The sequence below is a fragment of the Crocodylus siamensis genome, chromosome 13 (assembly GCF_052110815.1).
Source record: "Crocodylus siamensis isolate JL-2025a chromosome 13, ASM5211081v1, whole genome shotgun sequence".
NCBI classification, from domain to species: domain Eukaryota; kingdom Metazoa; phylum Chordata; order Crocodylia; family Crocodylidae; genus Crocodylus; species Crocodylus siamensis.
The window spans coordinates 3090186-3114883 of NC_143407.1; the positions used below are offsets into that span (position 1 = coordinate 3090186).

The 24698-nt window shown below is 52.3% G+C and overlaps 1 protein-coding gene across 1 annotated transcript in view; it reads left to right on the forward strand.

The window, feature by feature from the left end:
* Positions 1-24698, forward strand: part of PLXNA2 (plexin A2) — a 263224-nt gene that overhangs the window by 218212 nt on the left and 20314 nt on the right. The window contains exons 20-27 of the mRNA XM_090026679.1: positions 1114-1348; positions 5025-5167; positions 6944-7212; positions 15271-15337; positions 16469-16615; positions 17594-17753; positions 18620-18723; positions 22749-22848. Of these exons, the coding sequence (XP_089882805.1) occupies positions 1114-1348; positions 5025-5167; positions 6944-7212; positions 15271-15337; positions 16469-16615; positions 17594-17753; positions 18620-18723; positions 22749-22848 (1225 nt within the window). The remainder of the gene's footprint in view (positions 1-1113; positions 1349-5024; positions 5168-6943; positions 7213-15270; positions 15338-16468; positions 16616-17593; positions 17754-18619; positions 18724-22748; positions 22849-24698) is intronic.

Genomic DNA, 24698 nt, shown 5'->3' on the forward strand with positions numbered 1-24698 from the left:
AGGCAGTGTTCAGACGGTCTTGGCTGTGATGGAGACAAACTGTGTGCCATGTCTTCTCCAGACATCCGTACAGTGTGGACTGATTGCCTTAACTTAACAGATAAAAGGGATTTGGGGAGCAGAAAAAATGTGTCAGGCATCTGAGCTGGAAGTCAGTGCTGCTTACTCAAAGGCCACTGCTTCCTCTTCCACCCTTTTTCCTCCTGGGATGGAGCTGGGAGGGTGGAAATCTCTCTCTCTCCATCCACATCTTGGGCTGGGGACATGGAGCAGAGCCAGGCAGTCCAGGTCCAAACTGGGATTGTTGCAGGGCTGAGCAGAGGGTGGCCAGGTGAGAGTAGATAGGACACCCCCCAACCAGGGAATCAGGGGCCGGGTGTTGGACCGAGTGAGAGTCCAAGAGTCCCAGAGCGCCTCGACTACCCAAATCCACGTTGGCTTTGCCTGAGAGCAGTGGGGATGGCCTCGAAGGTGAGCAGCTTGCACCTGGGCTGCCCGTCCCTGAGCCAGCTGCTAAATGGGGCTCTCCCTGCCTGAGTCCTGCTTGTTTTCACAGAATGATAGAAAGTGAGGGCTGGAAGGGAGCTCAGGAGGTCACATCCCGTCCAACCCCCTGCTCAGAGCAGGACCGGCCCCAACTGCATCATCCCAGCCACGGCTTTGTCTAGCCAGCTCTTCAAAACCTCCACGGATGGAGACTGCACCACCTCTCTGCTCCAGTGCTTCACCACCCTCCTTGTGAGAAGGTTTCTCCTAATATCTAACCTCGACTTCCCTTGCTGCAACTCGAGCCCCTTGCTCTGTCGTCTGCCACCGCTGAGAACGGTCCAGCTCCATCCGCTTTGCAGCCCCACTTCAGAGAGTTGAAGGCTGCTGTCAAATCCCCTCTCAGTCTTCTCTTCTGTGGACTAAATGAGCCCAGTTCCCTCAGCCTCTTCTTGCAAGTCACGTGCCCCAGCCCCCCGAACCATTTTTGTTGCCCTCCACTGGACTCTCTCCAATTTTTACACATCCTTTCTGTAGTGGGGGCCCAAAACTGGACACAGGACTCCAGATGTGGCCTCCCCAGTGCCACACAGAGTGAAATAATCACTTGATATTTTGCTTGGCTAGGTGCACGTTGGTGGCATTATCTTCTCGCCCGGCTCAGTGAGCGTGATCTCGGACAGCCTGCTGACCCTGCCGGCCATCGTCAGCATCGCGGCAGGAGGCAGCCTGCTCCTCATCATCGTCATCATCGTCCTCATCGCCTACAAGCGCAAGTCCCGGGAGAATGACCTCACCCTCAAGAGGCTCCAGATGCAGATGGACAACCTCGAATCACGTGTGGCCCTGGAGTGCAAGGAGGGTGAGTACCGCACTGATGGGGGCCAGGGAAGAGAGGTGCGGACTTTACTGCGATTGCATTGTGTGCGGGGCACAACTCACCAGCACAACCCCAGTGCCTCATGCGGACCTCCGGTCCTGAGAACATCACAGGGCAGTGCATGGTGTCAGACCTGCACCCATCGCCCAGGCAATGACAGAGACTGGCTACCCAGTGCCATGCCCATAGAGAGCAATAGCTCTTGGCTTGCCTGTCTTTGTGGCCGGAGTCTCCTACCATGGTTCTCAGGCATCCCCCTTGAAAGCATGCAGACCAAGCATCAGGCTCTCAGGCCCAGCTGGCTTCTCTAAAACTAAAGCCATGGCTTAGGTTTCTGAGGGTCTGCCCATGTGGCCTGGTCACAGAGCATAAAAACATCCTTTTGGAAAGCAGCCTCGGGAGGAATCCTGGGGCGATGTGCAGCGCCTCCCCAGATGACCAATCCTCCCACACCAGACGAGCGCAGAAAGGATGACTGCAGGCCAGAGCTGCCTCCTGCAGCATTCCCAGACTGTCAGTGAATCACACCACTGGCAGATGAATATGGCAGGGCAGACCATGAGGCATCCTCAGTGTCATGTCCTAAAAATGTGGGGACATTTTCTCCTGTCAAAACCTCATGCTTTCCTGCTGTTCCCTTCCTTTCCCTCGGGTCGGCTCTGGAGCCTACGTCCACTTTTATGTCCCATTTCCACTGATGTGCAGGAGCATTTGGAAAGGCCCCTGCACTCGCAGCAGCATGCAGGCACGTTGTGTTATGCGCAGGCCAGCTTCGCACAATGGGATTTCCGTGGGAAGTTCCTATCAGTGAAGCTACCCCAGTGCCCGAGAGCCCTTTTGCAATGACAGCTCGGGCGTATTTGCTGGAACCGCTTGTCCAGTTGACACAGTGGCAAAACCTATGAGTGAAGCACAAAGCCTCACCTCCGCTCGGCCCGTCCCAGGGCTGGGGAAGCTGAACCGAGGGGGCCACGGGTGGAAATGCTTTGCTCGACCCCCTTAGAGCAGACAAAACTCCGGCCAAATATGTAGGCATGGTCCTACCCACACATACTTGTGCCTCCCCACTTCACACCCATGCACACACACACAGAGTTATTCTCACCCTCACAGACCTGTACACAGCCAGACAGATGCCACACGCTGGTGCATATACACATGCACGTTCACTGCACTGTAACTTAAATCACTGCTCAGTAACCAAAAATTACTGCGCAGGACAGGTGCACATCTACACATACACACCCATACGGCACAGTACGCATGGCGACTTATGCTGACTTGGGTGTGAATTCAATACCTGCATGATGCAGGTATCAAAATTACACCAAATTAGTCACTGTGTAGTAACACACATATAGACGCCTTAGTGTGCGGTAACGCTGTGTAACTTCAGTCCCAAGTCAGACCACACCCAGCATTAATGTGCTTTAATACCTGCATGTGTAGACACCGGCCTGTTTCTGCTTACTGTGCAGTAACTTACTGCGCACTAAATTTAATGCAATGTAAATGCACATGTAGATGTGCCCACAAAGACCTTCCCACTAAGGACTCTCGTCAGGCTCCACTGATTGGATGTCATCTCCAGCATGTAGTCTCAGGTCTGGGCTTCCTGATCACCAGCCCCTGCTTATACCACATGGCTTTGAACTGGCTCAAACCAAAGCCTGTTTCCAGCCCCAGAAAGGAGCAGATCCTCTGTGCTTTCAAGGCTGGTGTGCCCGTCACCCGCCATGGGAGGAGAGCCGCTAACAAGTGTATCAGAGGCAGACGCAGCCTTGGCCTGCCTAATGTGCAGAGAATGGGATTAGCACTTGATCCTGCTTAAGTGACATGTCTAGATTTCGTCATGAGTCTGCTCCAGCCCCAGGCTGCCTGGGTCAGTACTCACAGTCCTCTAGCAGCCTTCCCTGAGGGGCTTTAAAAAACCAAAAATAAAAAGTATACGGGGATTCAGCCCCTGGGGAAATGGCATGAGCTCCATGAGGAGGGAAAGGGGACCAGGAGTGGGGTCATCCCCAGTCCCCTGGAGAGGAGGGAAAAAGACCCCCATGCAGCTTTGCAGAAGCCTGTCCTTAATGCAGTGTCACTGGCAGGAGGGTCGAGCACAGACTCAGCCCAGGGCAGAGTGAGGGAGAGTCTCGGGTCCCAAAGGGATGTGCCCTGGCTCTCATCCAGAGAGAGGTCATGGGTGACGGCATGAAGGCAGAAGGTGGGCACGTGCGGAGATGTGCTATGCACTTGCAGGTGGAAGGGAGGGACAGGGGCCTCTGCCTGCGGGCCGGCTATAGATGAACGCAAAGCTATGCAGGGACCTGTTGGGAACATGCAGAGAGCGGCGCGCCTGCGTGAAGTCCATGCGCGGTCAGACATGCAGATGCAAGCTGCTTTGCCTGGATGCACGAGCACCGAGGATGGTGACTGCATGAAAGGCTGCGTGCAGGTGGGAGTGGGTTGCACGTGTAGGTGCAGCACCTGGTGTCTCCTGTGCAGCACGTGGCAGCCAAGAGATGGAAGAGCTCAACTGAACATCTCCAAATAACGATCTGTGTTCAGGATCAAAATGTTTTTCCTCTGGCTTCATAACCACAGATCAAAACGAGCCTTCCCAGCACGTCCCACGGAACGGCAGCACTGAGAAAGAACAGATCTTGGCACAGAAATCTGATAGATGTTTGAACTAGTAAGAATCGTCCCTTGCACGTGTCAGTGGGCAGCAGTCTTGTCCCTGGCAATGAGACGAGCTGGGCTTGGCTCCCGGCAAGGGTTCAAAGCCGGATCCCGCGCACTGGTGCCTGTAGCTGGGACTGAGACAAAAAGCATTCGAAGGATGGTTGCTGTTTCCTTCAGACTTGTTTGATCTTCTGAAGGAAGCTCAGAGGATGAAGCGTGTAGTAGCACATTTCAGAGAGTGATAACGCCTATTGATGTCTCAGATGTTTTGCACAGGACAGGTCCAGCTGGTCCAAATATGATATCTTTGAATGCAGAAGACAGGGGGTGAGGAGCGTGCAGGATGGACAGCCAGCTCCAGAGCAGAGAGAGGCTCCCTTGAGACAAAGGGCTGATAGATCAGACCATTAGTCCATCACGTTTAATAGTGCATCTGGCATATTATGCTTCAGAAAAGCATACCGCACACACAGATGTATATAATGTCTCTGTGTTGTGCCATAAACACTAGGATAAATCCTTTCCCAGCCTGCAGCAGACGGTTGATGCCCCGAAACTTGAGATTAAGTTACTGGCATTACCTGTGGAGAGGGGAAGAGAGCGAATATGGCAGGGACGTGAGTTTAAAAATAGGATCTATGTTTCTGTGTGGAGCCTTTACAAGTATTTTAGGAGCTGATACACAAGGTGTGAACCGCATACCAATTAACAGGCCTCTTTTGTTCTCAGCATCTGTGCGTTGTGCTGCGCTGGTGTTCACTTGCTCTCGGGTGCGGTGGAGTGGGCGCTTCAAAGCGAGGGTACACCTGAGCAACGTGTCGGGGTCCAGGGTGAACCAGTGTCCCAAGCTGACCCAGGGCTGTCCCCGCTAGGGAGGCAGGCTCCTGGCTGTTCCCAAAGGCCCGTCCTCAGGTGCCTCTTCTCACCTGTGACTGCACTGCCACCTCACAGCCTAATCCTCCCCTTCCTCTTTGTGTCCCAGCTTTTGCAGAACTGCAGACAGACATCAACGAGCTAACCAGTGACCTCGACCGCTCAGGGATCCCGTACCTCGATTATCGGACATATGCTATGAGAGTCCTTTTCCCCGGCATCGAGGACCACCCCGTCTTGCGGGAGCTGGAGGTAATGAAACACCTGCGCACCCGTGCTCTTCCCCCCAGCATTGCTCTTTGTCTTTAGATGGCTTGGGATGGTCTTCTGGTTTCCTCTGGGAGCCTAAATTGAAAGTCACACCTTCCTGCCTCCCACCTTGAATCTTATTAGAGGCACTGAGATAAGTGCAGTGGGCATGTTCTGAGAAATGGCCCCGAAGTGTCTCCCTGAACCAAGCTGCCCATGTCCCTGCAGCCTCTTCTGTGCCTGACCCAGTGTATTTTATTTTGGACTTTTTTACTAAAGTGCCAAGATTGAGCTTGCAAAACCAGCATCAAAGTGGCTGCTTTAGCCCTCTAGGTCTTTATATACTATTCCCTTTAGTCCTTCTGTGGTGGAGAGAAAACCAATGAATATCAGCATGTGCTGTATTTCTGACATTTCGCTACAGCTTCCCAAGGGGTGAGTGTTTCACCCTGGAACAGCCCAACCCTGGGTTTGCTCTAGGTGGGCCATTTCCTTTATTCCACTGTGGTTTAAACAATTCATCCCTTTGTTAATGTCCCGGTGTCAGGGCAGCTATCAGCCATCGCTGCCTTGTGCTGTGGTCCCATCGCCTCCTTCCAACCGAGCTGGCTCGGGCTGGTCCGTGCTTGGATGGGAAACTACTGCCTGGTGCCGCAGGAAGCGTATCACTGATTTCATGGGATTACCAGTCCCCCAGCAGAGTAGCAGTCCTGGGAGAAGCTGGGCTGGCTTCTCCACTAGGGCATATTGGCATCGCTCCAGGGAAGCCAATGGATCTACGCTGGGCTACACCAGCTGAGGGTCTGATAGCATCTCTGGGCTGAGATGTGAGAGGCCGTGCTCGCTTCAGGTCATTACCGTCCTGTTATGCTTCATATGAGCAAGCATGAACCCAGAGTCTCATATGGTTAAGTATATCCTCTCTCTATAAATCCCTCCTGCAGCTCCAGGCAGCCATGCTGCATAGCAAACAGTGCCTCTGCTTCATGGCACAATAGCAGCACTTCGCCCCAGAAGTGGCTGCAACTTGCCAGCCGATGAAGGCAACCCTTCGGGGGCACGGAGGGCGAGAGAGAAATGTAAGAGGTGACGGTTTTGTTGACCAAAGTTCTGATTAGACTCAACAAATTCAATTAAAGCCTCTTTCCGCAGCCAGAGAACGCTGAACAGCTGGCCGCAGCTCAGCTGGGGCTGCCTCCGAACCGTCTCCCTCTCCGTTTCCCATTCCCGGAGCCCTGAACTTTCCGGTCCCGCACATTATGTTCATTATTTATATTGCCAAATAAGCTGATGCTGTAACAAACAAATATGAATGCCTTTTATTTGTTTTACTCATGAAAAACAGAAGCGCAGGAGTGATAAATGTGTTGCCAATTACACAGTTGCTTAATTATGTAACGTTAGTAAAAAAAAAAAAAAACCACCCCAATACATAAGTCTCCAAGATGGTTAGTGAAGAATCGCTTGATGCAGTTCATCATTTTGACTCATAATAAATTACTTAAAACTGGGGCTGGCTGAAAGCCTCAATTAATTTTTTACAGTGGCCCCATAATAAAGCAATAGTCTAAATTAGTCATTCATTTACTTACGGGAGTGTCACTTTTTATGCAGAAGCAGCAAAAAAATGTGTGTCATTTCCGGGCCTCGAGGCTGGAAGCAGAGGCAGCATTGCATGCAGGGAGCCCAATTCAGAGCAGCAGCAAAGCCCCAGAGGGTCAGAGCAAAGGGCTCTCTGTCTTCCAGCGCGTCACCAAGGGTGTTGTCCCCTCCTCGCAGGTGCAGGGCAACGGGCAGCAGAGCGTGGAGAAGGCCCTGAAGCTCTTCGCCCAGCTGATCAACAACAAGGTGTTCCTGCTCACCTTCATCCGCACCCTGGAGCTGCAGCGCAGCTTCTCCATGCGCGACCGGGGCAACGTGGCCTCGCTCATCATGACCGGCCTGCAGGGCAAGCTGGAGTATGCCACCGACGTGCTGAAGCAGCTGCTCTCGGACCTGATTGAGAAGAACCTGGAAAACAAAAACCACCCCAAGCTGCTTCTGCGCAGGTAAGAGGGGAGGTGCTCACTGGTCCAGGCGACTCACCTCCACCGGTCTGGGGCACACCTGGGCCGGGAGCAGCCAGCATGCGCCTGCCCGGTCCCAAGCAACAGCTGCACGTGGCAGGGCACGGGAGCAGAGAGAGAGGAGTCCCCCACCCAGTCGGCCTCTCCGTGGGCCAAACTCACCAGGCAAAGTTCCCGGCTGCTGTGCTTTCACTAATTGTTTTTTTGTGCCTCTTTGGCATCTCGAGTACCACGGGGATCCCTCCAGGCTCACTCCTCCCACCTGCACTGCAGTGGGGCGGGGGGGACTCGAGCTGCTCTGGCTTGAACGACCCAGGTGACGATGACAGAGGGCACGGCGGAGGTGCTGACAGCTTGACAGCTGAAACGTGTGGCTCGGTGCTGGGGGGCTAGCCCCTGTCTTCAGGGTCATGAGTAGGTGTTACTCCATGTTTCCAGAGGTCGGGGTGGGGTGGATTAGTCCTGGCAGGCTTCATGGGCAGCTCCCCTCCCTTCCAACCTGGCCACCTTGAAGACAGCGGAGTTGTCATTCGTTCGTTTTCCTCTTTGTCGGGTGCAGGCCGTGCTCACAGCCGGTTGCCTTTTGCGGGTGGACATCCAGCTTACCTGGTCCCTCCACAGCTCTCAGCACAAAGGGGGGCAACTGGGAAATAAAAAAAAAATGGGTTCGTTGTGAACATCCTGAAAGGAGGGAGCAATGCATGGGGCAAAGTGGGAGCTCATGAGTGAAAGGAGGAGAACCAGAGCTAATAGTTTTCCTGGGTCCAATTTAAGACCGTGTGCAGCCGCCCGTGAAGTCGTGCAGTAGAGTGAACCCCACGTTACTGGAGACAGGGCAGGAAAATGGATGGCCCTTCCAGCAGCATTTTTCTTCCTGCCCCAGGCTATGTAGCATGACGTTACTTCCCAGCACCCGATGTGACAAGTGGGGCCTCCCAGTGTCCACGGCCTGCAGTGGGATGAGCCAGCGGTGGCTGCGTGCACTCTCTTTGCAGGACGCCAGCACCATCAGCTTCCCTGCAGCCTGGTGACCCGGGAGGTTAGGCAGGCATCCACGTGTCAGACTTCCTGGCTTCCTACTTCACTGCCCCCCAGTTGGGCAGGCAAGGCTAGCGGGTGCTAAACAGGAGAATGGGGGCGGGGACGTGTAAGAAGGAAAGGAATTTCAAAATGGGGACAATTCAAGGAGCAATGGCCCGAAGTTGTAGCGAGGCAGGTTGAGGTTGGATATTAGGAAAAACTTCCTCGCTCGGATGGTAGTGAAACACTGGAACAGGCTCCCCAGAGAGGTGGTGGCGTCCCCATCCTTCGAGGTGTTTAAGACCCGGATAGACAAAATCTTGGCTCGGATGAGATAGCTGGGACTGGTCCTGCTTGAAGCAGGGGATTGGATTAAATGTGACCTCCTGAGGTCCCTTCCAACCCTCATTTTCTGCGATTCCTCACAACCCTGCTCCCCTTCACGGTTCGGCGTCACAGCAGGCAGGGAAAGCACCACCACTGGGAGGTCCCCGCCCCGGCACTCGCCTTTTGGCTGATTGCTCACATGGAGTAGAAACCTTTTGATGCAGACGGCGTGAGGAGGTGGGAACACACTCCAATAAACCCCAGCAGGAGGGTATGATCCGACTGAAACCAGGTGCTCACCAGGGGATGGCACTTCAAACCGGAGAAGTGATGTGAGCTAATGAACTCTGGAAGGCAAATGCTGTGCCCAAGTCATACGGGCCGCGTGTGGATGCCAGTACTGGTGGCCCCGTGGCGTCTGTCTGACTGAACTTTTTATTCCAGCTTCCACAGTGATTTTGCATATTGTACCACGGCACCCTAATGATGGCTCTGAGTGGCACCCCCTGCATGAGAGGCTGAGTTGCTATTAGAAAAATACTTTGGATGTTGTGCCTACTAGACATCTCGTTGCATGGTTGCAGTTCATTAACATTTCAGAAGCAAGGGGTAGGGAAGAGCTGTGGTAAGGACTATAACAGACAAGGTCTCTTCTGAATTGCAGTAGCTACTGTTTTATGGCAGGGGTTTTCAAAGGAGCTTGTGCCAGTCATCATGAAAAACAAACTTTGGAGCGTATGATTTCCTTTCATTTTAAAGGTAGAAAGGGATTCAGTGGGTGACAGGTCCCAGAACCGTAAGCGCCTTTCTCTCCTGAGTCTATACATCGTCTCCCTGGACTGCAAGCTCTGAAGGGCAGGGACCTGTCTGTAAATACCCAGCCTGCTTTTGCATCCTGCGCACAGATACGGTAGTGCCGAGCCAGACATTAAAAACCTCCGCGGACAAATATAACTCGCGGATCCAGAGGTGTAGCAGCCCTTCTCTGCTCACAACAGCTCTGGACCACCTCAAAGGCTTGCCTCTCCGTGGCCATCTATCACGAGAAGGACTTCCACGAGAACTGCCGTTTACCTGGTCAGTCGACGTCCGTTTAGCCCAATACCTGGGGCGCCCGTGGTTTTGCAGGCCTCTGGGCTGCACCCCAATGCCTTGCTGCGATGGAGGTCGCTGCCCCGCTGCCAGCCAGCCCATGCTCCAAGCCATTGCCAGCGGCAGCCAGAAGCCACGGGGAAAATTTCATGGCTCAAGGAAGTTTGCAGGGATTCCTCCAGTCATAATGAATGTACTTGACAGGAAATTGCTCTAAATCTGGCGGTGTTTGCAGAGGCAATAACTCATCTCAGAAATGGAAGCCGTGTTAATTTCCCCCGTGGTTTGACGACTCGCTGTGAAGGCGTCTCCTGCCTGAGCCATCAATAATGACTTTTCACTATGCTCTAAAAATACAGGGCTCGTGATCTCAGCACTCTCCCCCCTCGCTCCTCTCCACCCCTGCCACCGCGGGAGTCGGTTCCTAGTACGGCGCGCCACATCAGAGCCAGCCTAGCGCAGGCACGGGCTGATTCCCAGAGAAGCAGCCGCCGGGCCGAGAGATGGGCCAAACCCACAAGGAGCGTGTGTGGCCAGCCACAGATCTCGTTCAGCCCCTTCCCTGCTTGGAGCCACACGATGTGGTTATTCCTTTGTTCTCAGCAGATGACGCTGGACCCAGCCCTGACATGGAAAGGGTTCAGATTTAGGGTCTGGGCACCATCAGGGAGAAGAGCTGAGCCAAAAAAGGAATGATCTGCTCCCTTGGATAATGCATCCAGCCCTTCATGTAGCTCTTCGGCTGCAAGAGGCTGAGTGCTGAATGTCCTCTGCCTGCCTGGGCTAAATCTTGACATGCGTATTAGTCCAATGGAGCACCACCCTGAGCCCCATTTGAATAAGGAATGGGCTCAATATCTTATTTCCAATCCTTTGAGTCACTGCAGCCTGGCCTTGACCTCCCCAGAGCCGGGCCTCTACTGTCCTCTGTGCACGCTGGTGCCAGCCAGATTTTCAAGTGAAATATGTGAGTAGACATGAGGACGGGAGACCCAATGCCTCTGTCTGCTCTAGCTGCCACGCACCTTGGGCGCTAGAAAAAGCCCACGGGGAGAGTAGGGAGCCCCTTGCCGTCCATGTTTCTGAACTGGGCTGCTTGGCCCCCACTGGCTCCAGCCATCTGGTCACGTACCATGTCTCCTCTCTTTGCGCTGCCACGCGAACACGCGGTTAGTGTTTTCCTACTAAAGAGCAGGCGCATGAGGGCACTTTCACTCTCCTCTGTGTCACTCCAGCCTCAGGGGTGAGGAGGAGGAGGAGAGATTTATGCTCCCTGTATTTATGGATGGTGGCAGGAGTGTGCACACACACACGCACACATGCTTGTACATACATGCTCACAAGTGCTTGCGTGAAAGATCATTGCTGGCCCGAGGGAAAGCAAGGAGCAGTAAATTCCCAGGTAATCCCTGCTACCCCGGAGCCCATGTCTAGCCTAGCTGTAATTACACGGTCCGTTATTGCAAATACGATTTGCAGGGCTGGGGCTGAGCTGCCCCCACGCCCAGCCCTGCCCCTGCTGCACGAGGGAGCCTGTCCTGCACGGAGGGGCTCTGGCCCCGCTTGCCCCTGGTGCTGGGGCTCAGGGCAGCTGGCAACGCCAAGGAGCGGGGAGAGGACTCCCGGGCAGCAGCAGCACTCGAGTAGCAGGAGCCCGACAGCGGGGCGGAAGGAGGTGGCTATTGACCGTGTTTAATCAGAAACGATTAGCTGTGGATTAGCCCTGTGAATTATCCTCCCAAATCTGGTGGATGGCACAAGGAGACCAAATGAACCCAAAGAGTCTTCATTATCAGCCATTCAAATTTGCTTTTAATTTGATCATCCTCACCCCCTGGCATTACCAGAGTCTTTGCAAATGCAAATCGTTGCACAGCAGCTTAAGGCCACGGGTGAAAGGGGAAGTCCGGACTTCAAGCACACAACACATACGTGCAGCTGCAAGTTTGCAAGCCATTGAAGAGACCAGTGAAACAGAGACTTCATCCTGCCAGACATGCATGGACAGGAAGGGTCCAGCTCTCCTTTGAGCTAGGTTGATGCTGGCCAGGAGTTGCCCAAGGGATGTCAGTGGAGGGTGGCTACTGGTTCCTCAGTTCAACCTTTGAACTTTTTAAGTCTTCTGCCATTGGGGCAGCGTCACCGAGATGAGCAATGCCAAGACCACCAGCATGGACCCGCCGCCACCATTTTCACCGCCACGTCGTCAAAAGATGTTCTGGGCAAGGCAAGACGAGACAGGCGAGGAAAGCCTGGAGCCTGGAAGCCAGTGCATAGCACAGAGCTGCTCCGGAGAGAAGATTTCTGAAGATCTTCTGGCTCTGCTGGGCCTGCATCCTCCCCAGAGCCTGGTACTCCCCCACCCCACGCTCCAGAGCCGGCTGGTCCCCCGCGGCCTCTCTGGAGAGGAAACATGAAACTTTTCCAGCTTCTTGTGCCAGGCTGCTAGAGCCAGCTTGTCTTTGCTGCATGAAGATCCAGGCATTTCAGCTGGAAACCTTACAAACAAGGCCTTTTCCAGCCCCGTGGATCTGTGCGCTCCTTGGTACGAGTTAGTATGCAAAGTATTCCACGCTGGAACATTTTGTTCCGAGTTAATAATGAATGAGCAGCCACAAAGTGAGAGATTATTTTATTTTATTTTATTTTCTGAGCTCTCTGGTGGCAGCAAGTGCTAATTGGTGTTCAGTGCTTTCTCCCTTTCTCCTTTCCAACCCCTCTTGGGAGACAGGAGGAAAGCTGACATTAAATCAAATGACTGTGCTTGTTGCTGCCATAAGGAGCGTGCAGTGGTTCAGAGACCCAGACAAAGCAAGGGAAAATTAATAAAATCCATATTGATTTTTGGGCTCTCCCAGCTCTCTCTGTTTAGTTTTGTTTTATTCCCAGCGCCCTGGCAAGTCAGAAGAGCAGCCAGGGGCTTGGGTTTCTGGCGTCAGGCTCTTTCGGAAAGTCGTCTCCGGAGTGTACTTTGCCCTCGTTATGTGGTCAATATGAAAAGGGTTTTCTCCGAGTCTGGGGATCGTCCTTGCCGCTTTAATCTTCGGGAGCTTATTTTATTTTTTTAGAGACGGATCTATAACAGCATCTCAGACACCACAACCGCAGAGCAAAAACGATACCTGCTGAGGAGCCGGTGCAGCACGCTGAAGGAGCTGTTTTCTACAGCTCAGCAGCCCCGTCTCGTGTCACGGGGAGATCAGGCCAGAGCGCGGCAGGTGGAGCCGGAGGGCTGGCTGGGCAAGACCTCTGGCGCAGATCCCGTGTCAGAGACTAGCCCTGCTACAGGAGAGCAGGGCAAAGATGCACCCCTGGCCATTGCTCACAAGCAGCTATGCTGTCTGCAGCACGATGATGAAGGATGGACGCTGCCTCTTTACTTTGCCTAGGGAAGGACTTGGATTGCCTCCTTTAACCTGTTAATGCCGTCTGCAGCAACGGCTTCACTGTGAATGTGCCAATGGAGACAGCAGGATGCTAGGCTGTGCTGGGCACGAGCAGTGGGAGATGCTCTTTGTCCCCATTGCCCCTCAACTCTTAACATTTATAAGTGTAACATGTTAGCCACAGGTGTTTGCCAGGGTTCAAGCATGGGTTTGCTTACAGGGCTAACCCCTGGCAGGGGCAGGCAGTAGAAAGAAACAGAAGCCTACACACCTGCATTTCAGGCAAGGCTAATGCATTAGAGTCATTGCGACACAACAAGGAGCAAGAAGAGCCGGTTGCACCATTTGTTCTAATATTAGTTAGCAAGCTCTTCACAGTTGTTCTTGATTTCTTCCATTGCGTTAATATTCACAAAGAGTCTAGACAACCAGCTCTCAGACTCCTAGTGGCTCTCCATCTGTTGTGATGCATCACCTTAGCCACGTGCTCTTATTGCTCTACCCTAATTGGGCGACCGAAATAGTATAAGCAGCAGAATAGTGAATATGACAACTTCCAGTTTGTATTACCAGACAGCTAATCAATACAGGCTTACATGCTCCTGGGATTTGCTGACACTTTTGCAAATACTGGGCTGATGTCCAGGTGCTGAGAAATGGTGGATAACACAATTGTGGGTAGCCAAGCAAGTTCAACTCACTATTGTTTTTCCTTTTTTTTTTTTTTTTGCTTGCTGAAGCACTGGTGAATTTACAACTGTTATTTAGCTGTGCATGCAACCCCTATAACATTACTGCTGCTGCAATACATTATCCCTGGTTTTGCAGCACTCTGTGTGCTTGGTACAATGCATAGTAAGAGACACGCCCTGACCCAAGGAGTTCACACCTAGGCAGGACAGATGAGTAAGGGCATGAGCCCAAGTCTGGGCACTGGTGACTGCCAGCCAGCTATCACCCACAGTGAGCAGACCCTTTCTTAAGTAGTTTGAGGACATGGTGCTTTAAACATCAGATGCCTGGAGTTGGGTTTGCCCCAATGCTCCCAGCATGGCAGGCAGTAACAATAGGCTGCAGATCGTCTGTACAGAGGACTGGCTTCCCATTGCTAGGCCTGGCCAGCTATCCCAGTGCAGCATAGGCTGGGAAACCAGGATTTGCTGAGTGGAGTGGGCACTGTCACCTGTCAGTGAAACTGGAGCTAACTCCCAGTATGAAACCCAGCCTAAGAGGCATGCCAGGATCAGGAGAGCCCTAGTGCAGAGAGAGCTGGACCATCAAGGAGCAGCCTGGCATGCAGCATGGGCTCAGCTAGCACAGTTGGTTGGTAACAAAGGAAACGTGCTTGTCCACTGATCTAGACACACAAGCAGCAACTGCTCTCGGGAGCCTGCCTGACAGCCATTGCTGAGCACCTCAGACCTGGGTGGTGACCAGAGGGCTCCTCACCCTGCCACCAGCTGCCAAGAGATTGTCCCCCCATCCTAGGGAAAAAGAAAAAGAAAAAGAGAGACAGCATTGCTTTAAAGAGACACCAGCAATCCTGCAGAGGCAGCATTAAAAACCATCATTAGGCGCCATTGTATTTAAATTAGAGATAATCTCGGGCACAATGTGGGGAGAGAATGCTGGGTGGGGCTGGGGAGAAAGCTGCAATTTCCCAGCCATTGTCACTCTGCTGTCCCCGATTGCCAGCAACCATGGCAAATTCCAGTGATTTTCGGAGCCACAGGGTATAATTTGCACCACGTGCAAGGAGCTGAAGTGCCACCAGGCATCCCCGTCAGGGGGGCTTGTGATGGGCTGTCAGCTGGGCTTTGTTCCTCCCTGTTCCCGAGCAATCTGCACACAATTGCCAATGAAATGTGGGTGGGGGTCAATCCTGGAGGTGCTGAGGCCAGAGTCCCCATCACACAACCTCAGCCTTAAGGTGGACTCATGCCCCAAATCATCTTAGCGCATGCAGAAATTAGGCCTGGAAGTGAGTCATGCCACCAGAGGGCAAGGAAGGGGCAGAAATCCTGCTATTGTCATGGCTAAATAATGCCATCCCATTACCTCTTACTCCCTTTGTGGATGGGAGAGCAAGCGGTTCCTCTCCTGCCCATGGGTAGTTTCTCTTCCCAGCCCCCTGCACTAGCACAATGATAGGGACCTGCCTGGGCTTGTATTCTTACATGCACAGGATAAAGCACCCTTCTCTTTCTCTTTCCAGGACAGAGTCTGTAGCTGAGAAGATGTTGACCAACTGGTTTGCCTTCCTTCTCCACAAGTTTTTAAAGGTAAGAGGTAGACAGAGCATCCTCCATCCGTCATAGTCTTTGCTGCCTCCATGGACCCTGGTGGGGGGCTTGGCTTCTAAAACATCTGGCAAGATGCAAAAAAGGACGACTCAGTTTCCCTGGCTAGAATAAGATAGCTGGGGCTGGTCCCGCTTTGAGCAGGGGTTGGACTAGACACGACTTGCTGAGGTCCCTTGCAACCCCCATATTTCCTACAATCCTAGTTGCAGGGCTAGTGGTTGAATCTGAACCATGTAGGTGTGGAGCTGGAGTTAAACCAGGCACATCTAAGCTGACAGCCACCATGCTTGCCCTTGGTCAGCCCGGAGCCCTGGTAATACCACGTGCACAAGGTACACACCTGATGCATGTTATCCTCGTCTCCAGCCAGCTGGATGAAAGCAGTGAACACTTGTGGGCTCCTTATATAGGGCACATACGAGACTTTCTTCCCTCCAAAAAAGACTTGCTTGGCTTATGCTGGCCCCACCAGGGCAGTGCTGCATAGCACTACGCTCGCTGCCGCTCTGCTCAGCGTAGCCCAGAATACCTCTGGTAACAGAGCTCCTGCTACCTCCCCTGGGCCCTACTCACAGGGTATTGGACCTCCCTGCCTGGGAAGGTTTCCTGCTCTTCAGTCTCACTCCCCTCCACTTGGTTTCACCCCATTTCACCTCCCTGGACCCGCTGGAGCAGCCCAATCAGTCCATCTCCCCCTGGGTGCTTGCAGCTGTTTGGTACTTACAGGCAATTATCACTTCCTCTTCCCACCCCAGTTACAATAAATATTTGGTTAAAGCCATGCTTGTTTTTGGAAGCTCTGTGAAACTAGCTGAATGGAAATGACCGAGGAGACCCAGACTGTCAGATTCCTGCTTTCCAGCCGTGCAAAGGCAGGGAGCACTTACTAAGGCCAAAGACAACAACCGTCCCAAGCATGGGGGGGCTGGTTCTGGCTGTTCTCTCCCACGGGTGCCCAAGGCCCCGAGCCTGGCTCACGCATGCGTTTGAGGGCTAAGGCAGCGGGATGAGGCTGGAAGTTGATTGTGCATGCATGTTTGCGAAGTCCAGGCCCTGGGGAAGACGCACCCTCACCTGCCTCCGGGGTTTGCCGTGTGCTCTGTGCAATAGGAATGTGCTGGGGAGCCCCTCTTCATGTTGTACTGCGCCATCAAGCAGCAGATGGAGAAGGGCCCGATCGATGCCATCACAGGGGAGGCGCGCTACTCCCTGAGCGAGGACAAGCTGATCCGGCAGCAGATAGAGTACAAGACTCTGGTGAGTTGCTTTTGGCAGGGCCCGGTTGAAACTATGTTCACATAAAGCTCCAGCTCCAAACATCCCACCAGGACTTGGGAAGGAGCTGGGTGGGAAGCAGCTGTCCCCTCCTGGGAGAGCTCTGCCATGCCATGTAAACACCCACTTATTGCCTGGGCTGCAGACAGGATGGCTAGAGGGCCCGGTGGTTAGGGCACTCACCTGTGGCGTGCAAGACGAGGTCCAGGTCCCTGCTTCAGTGGGCTGCTGCCTCAGCATTGAGCTCCGAGTTGCTCCTGGGTCTCTCCCTCACCCCAGTTCTGAGCAGCCCCTAAAACCTCCCCTGTGCAAACTGCATTGAAACAGGCTGGTCCCCATGACACACGTTAGTTCAACCATTCCCCATTTTCCAGTGAAAAGACCATTTTGCTGGGAAGTTCCCATCCAGCTTGGAGAGCTTCACATGCACTGCCCTGGCACCCCCAGGCTGGAGCAGGCTGCTCCAGAGCAGTCTCAATCCTTCATCCTGCCCACAAGCAGGAAATGCATGGCTTTATGACCCAGACCCTCAGCCCTCTCACCCAGTCTCCTGTATTCAGGCCCCAACTCTTGAATGGGAGATAAGTTGTGGGATGCCAATTCCCGCAGCAGAGTCCATGCACAAAGCCTCAGGAGTTAGTGCACAGTTAAGTGTTTGCCATGATTTGTAAGTGCAGAATGTGTGCACAGTCCCATCTGCCAAGGTTTCAAAGAGGCATCCTATGGGGATCGTAGATCTCTGTAACCCCTTTTTAGCTGCATGCCTCTCTAAATTAAGAGTTTGTTCCAGGCATGTCATGAGCTTCCCAAAGGCAACAGCAGTGATACCCAGGTGGTCCCACAGCATTAGGTGGGACCTCCACAGGGGCGGGGGGCCATGCCAGAGGGCAAAGGCAGTCACTGCTCTGTGAGATGTCCGTCAAAAACCTTTTGAGAACCATTCAGGCCACTCTCTTCTAGATCCTGAACTGTGTGAACCCCGATAATGAGAACAGCCCAGAGATCCCAGTGAAGGTGCTGAATTGTGACACCATCACTCAAGTCAAGGAGAAGATCCTGGATGCGGTGTACAAGAATGTCCCGTACTCCCAACGGCCGAGGGCTGTCGACATGGACCTAGGTAAAGGTCTCTGCCCTGTGGGAGTGGGGAGGAGGAGATGGACAGCCAGGGCTATGCCAGTTCTTAGACAAGCTTTAAAGGAGGCCGACAGCCCTGGCTGGATCCAGGAGGCAGGCTCTGCGCAGCAACTCCCTTGCACTTCCACACCACCTGCCCCGTTGACTCACGCCAGAGCAAGCGCTGAGACAAACTCTTTCCCTGCATCAACCTTTGCACTTCGTGGTCCCAGTTAGCCTGGGTCATTTGTGGCTCCCAAAAAAAATAGGAGCGCTATTGTCCAGGGATCAAGCAGCTCATCAGACCCCTCCGAGCCCTGCCAAGCAAGGCCCCTGCCGCCAGCCGGGTATGTGCACTAGCACTGCAGAGGGATCTCTGCCTTGGGTCAGACTGCCCTCTTACCTCCCCACCCCCCCACCCCCAAATCATAGTACATTTTCCAGCCCTGGGGTGGGGGAAGCTTCTGCTCACAGCTCCAAGGATGTACTCTCCTTGGTGGAAACAAGAGCAGAATTCAACCCTGCTTAGGCCAGAGGTATGTCGCAGGTGAGCCTGCTCGCAGAAGTCAAACCGTGAGAAGTTAAAACCAACATACATGTGTGGCACAGGGGAGCCCCTGCCCCGGAGTACGCATACCCTTGGCCAAATCAAGGCTCAGTTGGTCACGCGATCAGGTGCCTGGGTCCCAATGCACAGCCTGCTCCTTTGTGCCCAGCAGCCATGGCGCAGTTTACTCCGGGCTTATTCCTTGAGCCTCTCTGCCAATGCATCTGTATCTCCTGAGGTTGGAAGCGGAGGGAAGGAGTTGCTGGCAATACCCCCGCCCCCTCCCCAACTGCTGCGTCACCTCACCTTTCCCTCCCCTGCAGAGTGGCGCCAGGGACGGATAGCTCGGGTAGTCCTGCAGGACGAAGACATCACCACCAAAATAGAGGGAGACTGGAAGCGGCTGAACACACTGGTGCATTATCAGGTAATAAGAAACCCCCACCCGGTGCACATCTCTCAGAGCCTGCCAGGAGAAGGAAAGCAGAAAACCAGTTCCTCGGCCTCTTATCTGACAAGACAGTCAGGGAGGTCGAGTCCCAACCATAAGCCAGGCTGGTTCAAGGTGCTCGTGCATTAGACAGGGAGGCGGCCCCGACATGGATCTTATAGAAACTAGTCCATTTTCAATTCTGCCAAATTAAAAATGCCAGCAGCTCATGAGATGGACACGGTATGCAGGGAGGGCTGTGCTGCTGCCAGTAAAGGGCAGAGGAGACCACCAGGGGCTATCATGCCCCAAATCCACAGGTGACAGTGGAAACCCGTGGGTGAAACCTTACTGTCATGTCACCTGTATGATGGCACCGACCCCCTACCCAGATGGAGATGCCACTGCTGCAGATTCAGTGCATGCGTCCTGTAGTGCCCAAGCCTCCTGCAGCCCTCTCCCATCACAGGACTAATCCTACCTTATCCTGCTGAGCATGATCCTACCCTAGGGCAGTACAGCTGCAGGTGATAGCTGGGCAAGCAATTATCTGGCATTAGGATGATGATTTAATTCCTCCCCCACCCCCCTTAATCCCACATCTCTTCTACAGCTCTTTGGGGCAGGATTTTCAGGGGTTTTTTTACATTTACATGATAAGATAGTAACATGTGCAGCAGCAGGCACTGATACGGGTACGTCCAGTCCAGCCAGGAATCTGTTTTTCCTATTCCATCCTTTGTGGACAAGCCAAAAAGGATGCAAGAGGAAATCTGCACTTTTCAGTAGACGTTTTAACTGCCTTATGTTAAAAGAGGAGAGAAATATAGACCTGCTACAGGTTTCCACTGAGCATTAACATACCTGTAGAATGGGTCTCATTTTGTGCTGACCTCTAGACAGCATTTAGAATAAATTTGCTGGAAATCACATTACATTTCAGCACAGTCCTGTTGGTTTCATCCCCATTTAGCACTATAGGATGTCCACACCCAGCTTTCCCTCCCCCCAAGGAATAAATGAAGTACTGAATTTAAACACAAGAGCAATGCAGTGGCATGTGCAAGGTTAACTCAGAGGCAGCAAACCATGAAGAGCTGTCAGCCAGAGACTAGAAGAGCTGAGAAATTAGAAAAGAAAAGAAAAAGAGACTCCTAAATGACAAATAAGTAGCAGCTAGGAAAGGCCTGTATGGAGTCCCAGCCACCTAGATGGGTTCGGCTGTTGAACCCCACACCTGGGAGTTGATGAGCATAGCCAGTATCCTCTCTGCTGTTCCCCTCTCTCCATCTTTCATCTTGTGTTTTTTAAAAAGGTGTTCCACACCGCATGGGGGAAGCAAGGCAACCAGAATATTTATAAAGTTATACTAAAAGTCAGCCAGCTTCTCGCGCGTCTCCAGGGCTCGTGGAAGCATGGCAACAGTGGGGTGAGCCTGGAAAGGAATGCGTGTTACATCTGATGCCAATTTGTACACTGGTGCTTTTTAGCTGACAGGTCATCCGAGCCAAAACTTCAGCAAGTGAGAACGCTCCATGGGTCTGGAATTTTTAATTTTGCTCCTAGTTAACTGCGGCTCTGACGAAACCGTATGCAGCCTCAGCGGCCTGGGAATCGTTGCTTCTGCATGTACAAACCCGAAGCTGCCTTTGTAGTCCACGCGCTGGAATACTTAGATTTCACCTTAGTGAAATTAAACCAAAGTGGCAGCTAATAACAGCCTAAGAAAATAATATCACTACTGATAGTTTCTTCCATTGACTTAATAAATTGGGTGAAGCGAGGCGGGGACGGAGGAGGAAATAGCAGGTGTGCGAAGTGTTGTACTCCGCCAAATAGAAATGTCTCATTCTAGCTGTGTGTAACAGGAGTCCTTATTGTTGTTAAGGAGGAGGATAACTTAAAATGTACCTTGTGATCCTTTAGGATGAAAGGCACTAAGAATTTTAAAGCCCGTTAAAACGTTAACCCTCAGTCTGTTTGCTGAGGTGGAGTGTGCCAGCTGCTTCCCACTGGAAACACTCATTTGATCTGCCTGCAGTTGAAGGGACAGAAGGATTTTGGGGTAATTGCCCCACTTGGCCTTTGGTTCAGATACCACTGCGAGTTCTCATCTACTCAGCAGAAGGACTGAGCAGAACCAAGGTTTTCCATCTTATCAAAGCCACCATGCGTCATCTTTGTCGTCATTTGTCCTAGGCGTCATGTTCAGACTACCGTCAGGGACCAGGGCTCCACTATGCAAGCAGGAGATGCCTAGTTGCCCCGAGACACTATGGGCACATCTCCCCTGAGGTTGCACTTGGTGTGAGCTTGCAAACTTCAGGAGGCTTTACGAAGGGTTTGGATGAAGAAGGGCTTGGGATATCCAGATCAGGACACTATTCCATGTGACTGGGAGACCAGCACATTGATGGGCCGGAGTGGGAGAAAGGCTGATGGCTTTGGCCAGAGAAGTGGGGGGTGGTACAATGAAAGGTGTGATCCAGGACAGGGGCTGGACCCAGAGGCCTTGACGATCATACAGAGTTTAGACTTCAAGGGATGGGCAGCAAATGGCGAGTTTTCAAAAAAATGAATGATGGGGACCAAGCAGGGGGATGAAGGAAATTGTAGCAGCTCCACCCAGGACAGACTGGAGAGGAGAGAATAGGGTGCTACAGAGGCAAGAAAGGAAGGGGAAGTGAGCAGGATGTTTTGGCTACAGGCATAGTATTGCAGGATCAGATTTTGTATAGAGCAGTTTCAGAGAGCCTGGATGCGCGAGGGGAAGAGAGAGCAGACAGGGGATTTATCAGGAAAATAGCAGCATGCCGAGCACTGCAGAGAAGTGGAAGCGGGGAGAAGATGAAGGAAATAAAATGAAGAGCTCTTGTGGGAGGTACGAGACACAGAGAGTCTGGCCTGGTCAGAGCGGGATAGGTTTTAGTGCTGTTGTTAGAGAATTGATAGCAGAGCACCGAGGGAGAAGAGAAAGCTTAGGGAAGATACTGTCCTTCACAGCCTCTGCCCAGAGCAGCTCCCATGTGTGTACAATAGTGCACTAGTGCTCCCTGCTAGCAAATTACTGAGGATTTAGAGCCAGGGGACAGACAGTGGGGAGTGAGGAGACATTTCTTTTATGCCATGCCTCTCTCCAAGCAACTCACTTGCCATGTCCCAGACAGTGCATTAACCGAAAGTTACGGTAGCTCTCCCTGTCCTATTCCCTGGCCATAGTGCACCATGGGGCCATTAGTTCAGAATTAAAATGCCAAGGTCTGTTCAGTGGAAAATCTGCAGATTCTTAATTAATGAAGATAAGTTAAAAACTTCCAATGACTCTTATATTTACAGGGAGGGTAAAATTAAACACTGCCACTAAAACCTGCTATAACAGTACCTCGTTAGCACTAATGTTCATTTATAGTTTGACTTGCCAGCATTTAATCCCTTTTTTTGGTGCAATAGAGGGACTGACAATTTAAGGCCCCGAAACATGGTTTTATGGCTTGTTCGGCGGTAAATCAAACTTTTAAAGTTCATAAAAGTTGTTAAAATAAAAAATGGTTTAATAGGAATGTTTTATGGTCCATAACATTATTATAGCTGTTTTATAACCTTTGCATTATTACTTTAATTGGATCGCAACAATTCTCAAGATCCTCTGTTTTTATTGGAGGAAATATAACCTTAAATCAAAATGACCAAAAATGTCTTCAATATGTCTTTTCATTTATCAGCCTGCTCCTTTAGGGGCTTGGACCTAAGCTAGTTGATTCCCCTGCTGAATCAAAGCAAGATAAAAAAAGGATCTCTCTCTCTCATGTGAAGAAAAGAGACCAGCCCAGCAGAATTATTTTCAGCCTTGTCCTAATAAACAGTGCAACTTCAGGAGCTTCCAGCAAAATCTGCCTTCCAACAGTCAGTGCTTGCACTGTGTGCAGCTGCAAAAGGGCGATGTTCAGAGTCCCGGAGGTGGCATCCATACCCCACCTATTCAGGGCCTTAATCTCACCAATCCCCTTTCTGTGCCTCCGCAGGTGTCGGATCGCTCCATCGTGGCCCTCGTTCCCAAGCAGACCTCCTCCTACAACATCCCTGCCTCCGCCAGCATATCCCGAACCTCCATTAGTAGATACGGTAAGAAGCAGAGTTGGGTGCTGGGAATTGATGGCTCACCGACAGTGACCTGTCTTTTCCACTACTAGAATCATCTTCAGATTAGAGCCTGGAGGCATTAATTAAACAACTTGATTAGGTGCCAGCTCACAGGTTCCCCCGCTTTCAAGTAAGGAGAGAGCACATTTTTGATGAGGCGAACACAGCCGCTGCCTTCCCTTCCAGATAGCGGGCAAGGGACAGTTCAGCTCTGTTGTAGACCCAGGGAACTGAAACAAGACGGCCTCTGCCCCAAAGCCAGGCGTGTCTCACCACCCCCAACATGCACATGCAGGCAGAGGGGCTTCTGCTTTGTGAAGGCACATTGGCTCATGAGAATAAAAGCAGAGAAGGCCAAGGAAGCTGAAAAGGTAACAACAACAGAAACCACCCACACACACACACCCCCCCCCTAAACAACCTTATTTTAAAAGCTTCCTGTCCAGTGGCAACTGGGCCCTGCAGGAGATTCAGCCTGGTTTACTAGATCTTATAAATGGACACTGATAAGTGGAGCAGAGGATAAAATGGGAGGCAGGGCAGTGGAAACCTGCTTCCACAACTGGACAAGGCCCATGGCAATTTAAAGGGAGAGTCTTAGTTTCTGCAGTGCACCTTTGCAAGGCTAACAGCGAAAGCCTTACTGGCCTAGCATCTTCAGCCTACTGCTCATCACTAGGGGACACCCCGATGCCTCCGTGCAAGAAGATACATTCACAAGTGGTGTGTCAAGAGCCAAGTCAGAACCAGAGTGAAGGCATAAGAAGAAAAAGGCAGTTTGCCATTGGTTGCACAATCAGTCAAGGGGAAATTTCCACGAATACAAAGAAAATCAAAGCCATCCACACCTAGCCAACTCTTCTCACAGTCCTAGATGGAGGACTCCACTTCTGTTCTAGAAAGCTTCCTGGGCCGGTTGCCAGCACTGCAAAATATTGTCTGGGTTGACCAAGAAAGGGAAAATATTTGTGGCCAACAAAGTCCAATTCAGCATTTTCAGAGCTGAATGACTCATGACTGCTTCTGTTCTGGGGCACTGTAACAGGGGGCACTCGCAGAGCCAGTCTGCCATTGGCCCACCCACCTCCTCTTTGCCACACCTTGTTGTTACATAATTATATTGTTAATAAGGCAGGAGGAGGCTGCCCATTCTTGCCCCAATGCCAGGGGGCACTATCTGCAGCTCCATTCCTCCCCTACACCGCAGCCCAAGTCTCACAGATGGCATCCACACTTCTTAACATCACTAATCCCACACTGGGCCCCCGTATCCCCCAGTCCAGACCCCAGCTAGATCCCTCCAATCAGGCAGCATGCTCCACCCTCATTCTGGGCTGCTTCACTCCCTGAGCTCTTTCCCGCTCTCAGGCAAGGTCCCCCCAGGACCTTTGGCCTCACCTCCAAGGCAAGTTGGAAATGCCAGGCCCTCAGGTCTGGGTATCCCTCACAGTAGGCCTCTGGCCTGTTCAGTCCCAGCCCTAGCATTAAGCATTTGAGGGTGTTACAAGCCAGGCTTCTGAGCTTCTAGCTCACTCCCTAACCTGGGTCCACTTTCTTGGCTCTACAACAGGGGAGCCCACCTAGTCATGGGAAATGGGGTTATGAAGGCACCCCAACCCACCTTCCACTGTGGTAGTCACTGGCCTGGTATTTCCTGGGGACTCCCACACCATTAGGGGCCCCACCAGGCCACCCACTCCCAGCAGGGTAGTTTTAGGCCATGCCCAGGAGCCTCCAAACTATCCCCTTAAGTGCCCATCCTTACCACCTGGATGTTGCATTCAACCTTGCAACCAGGTGATGCTTCTGCCTAGCCCACCAGCTGGGAACTG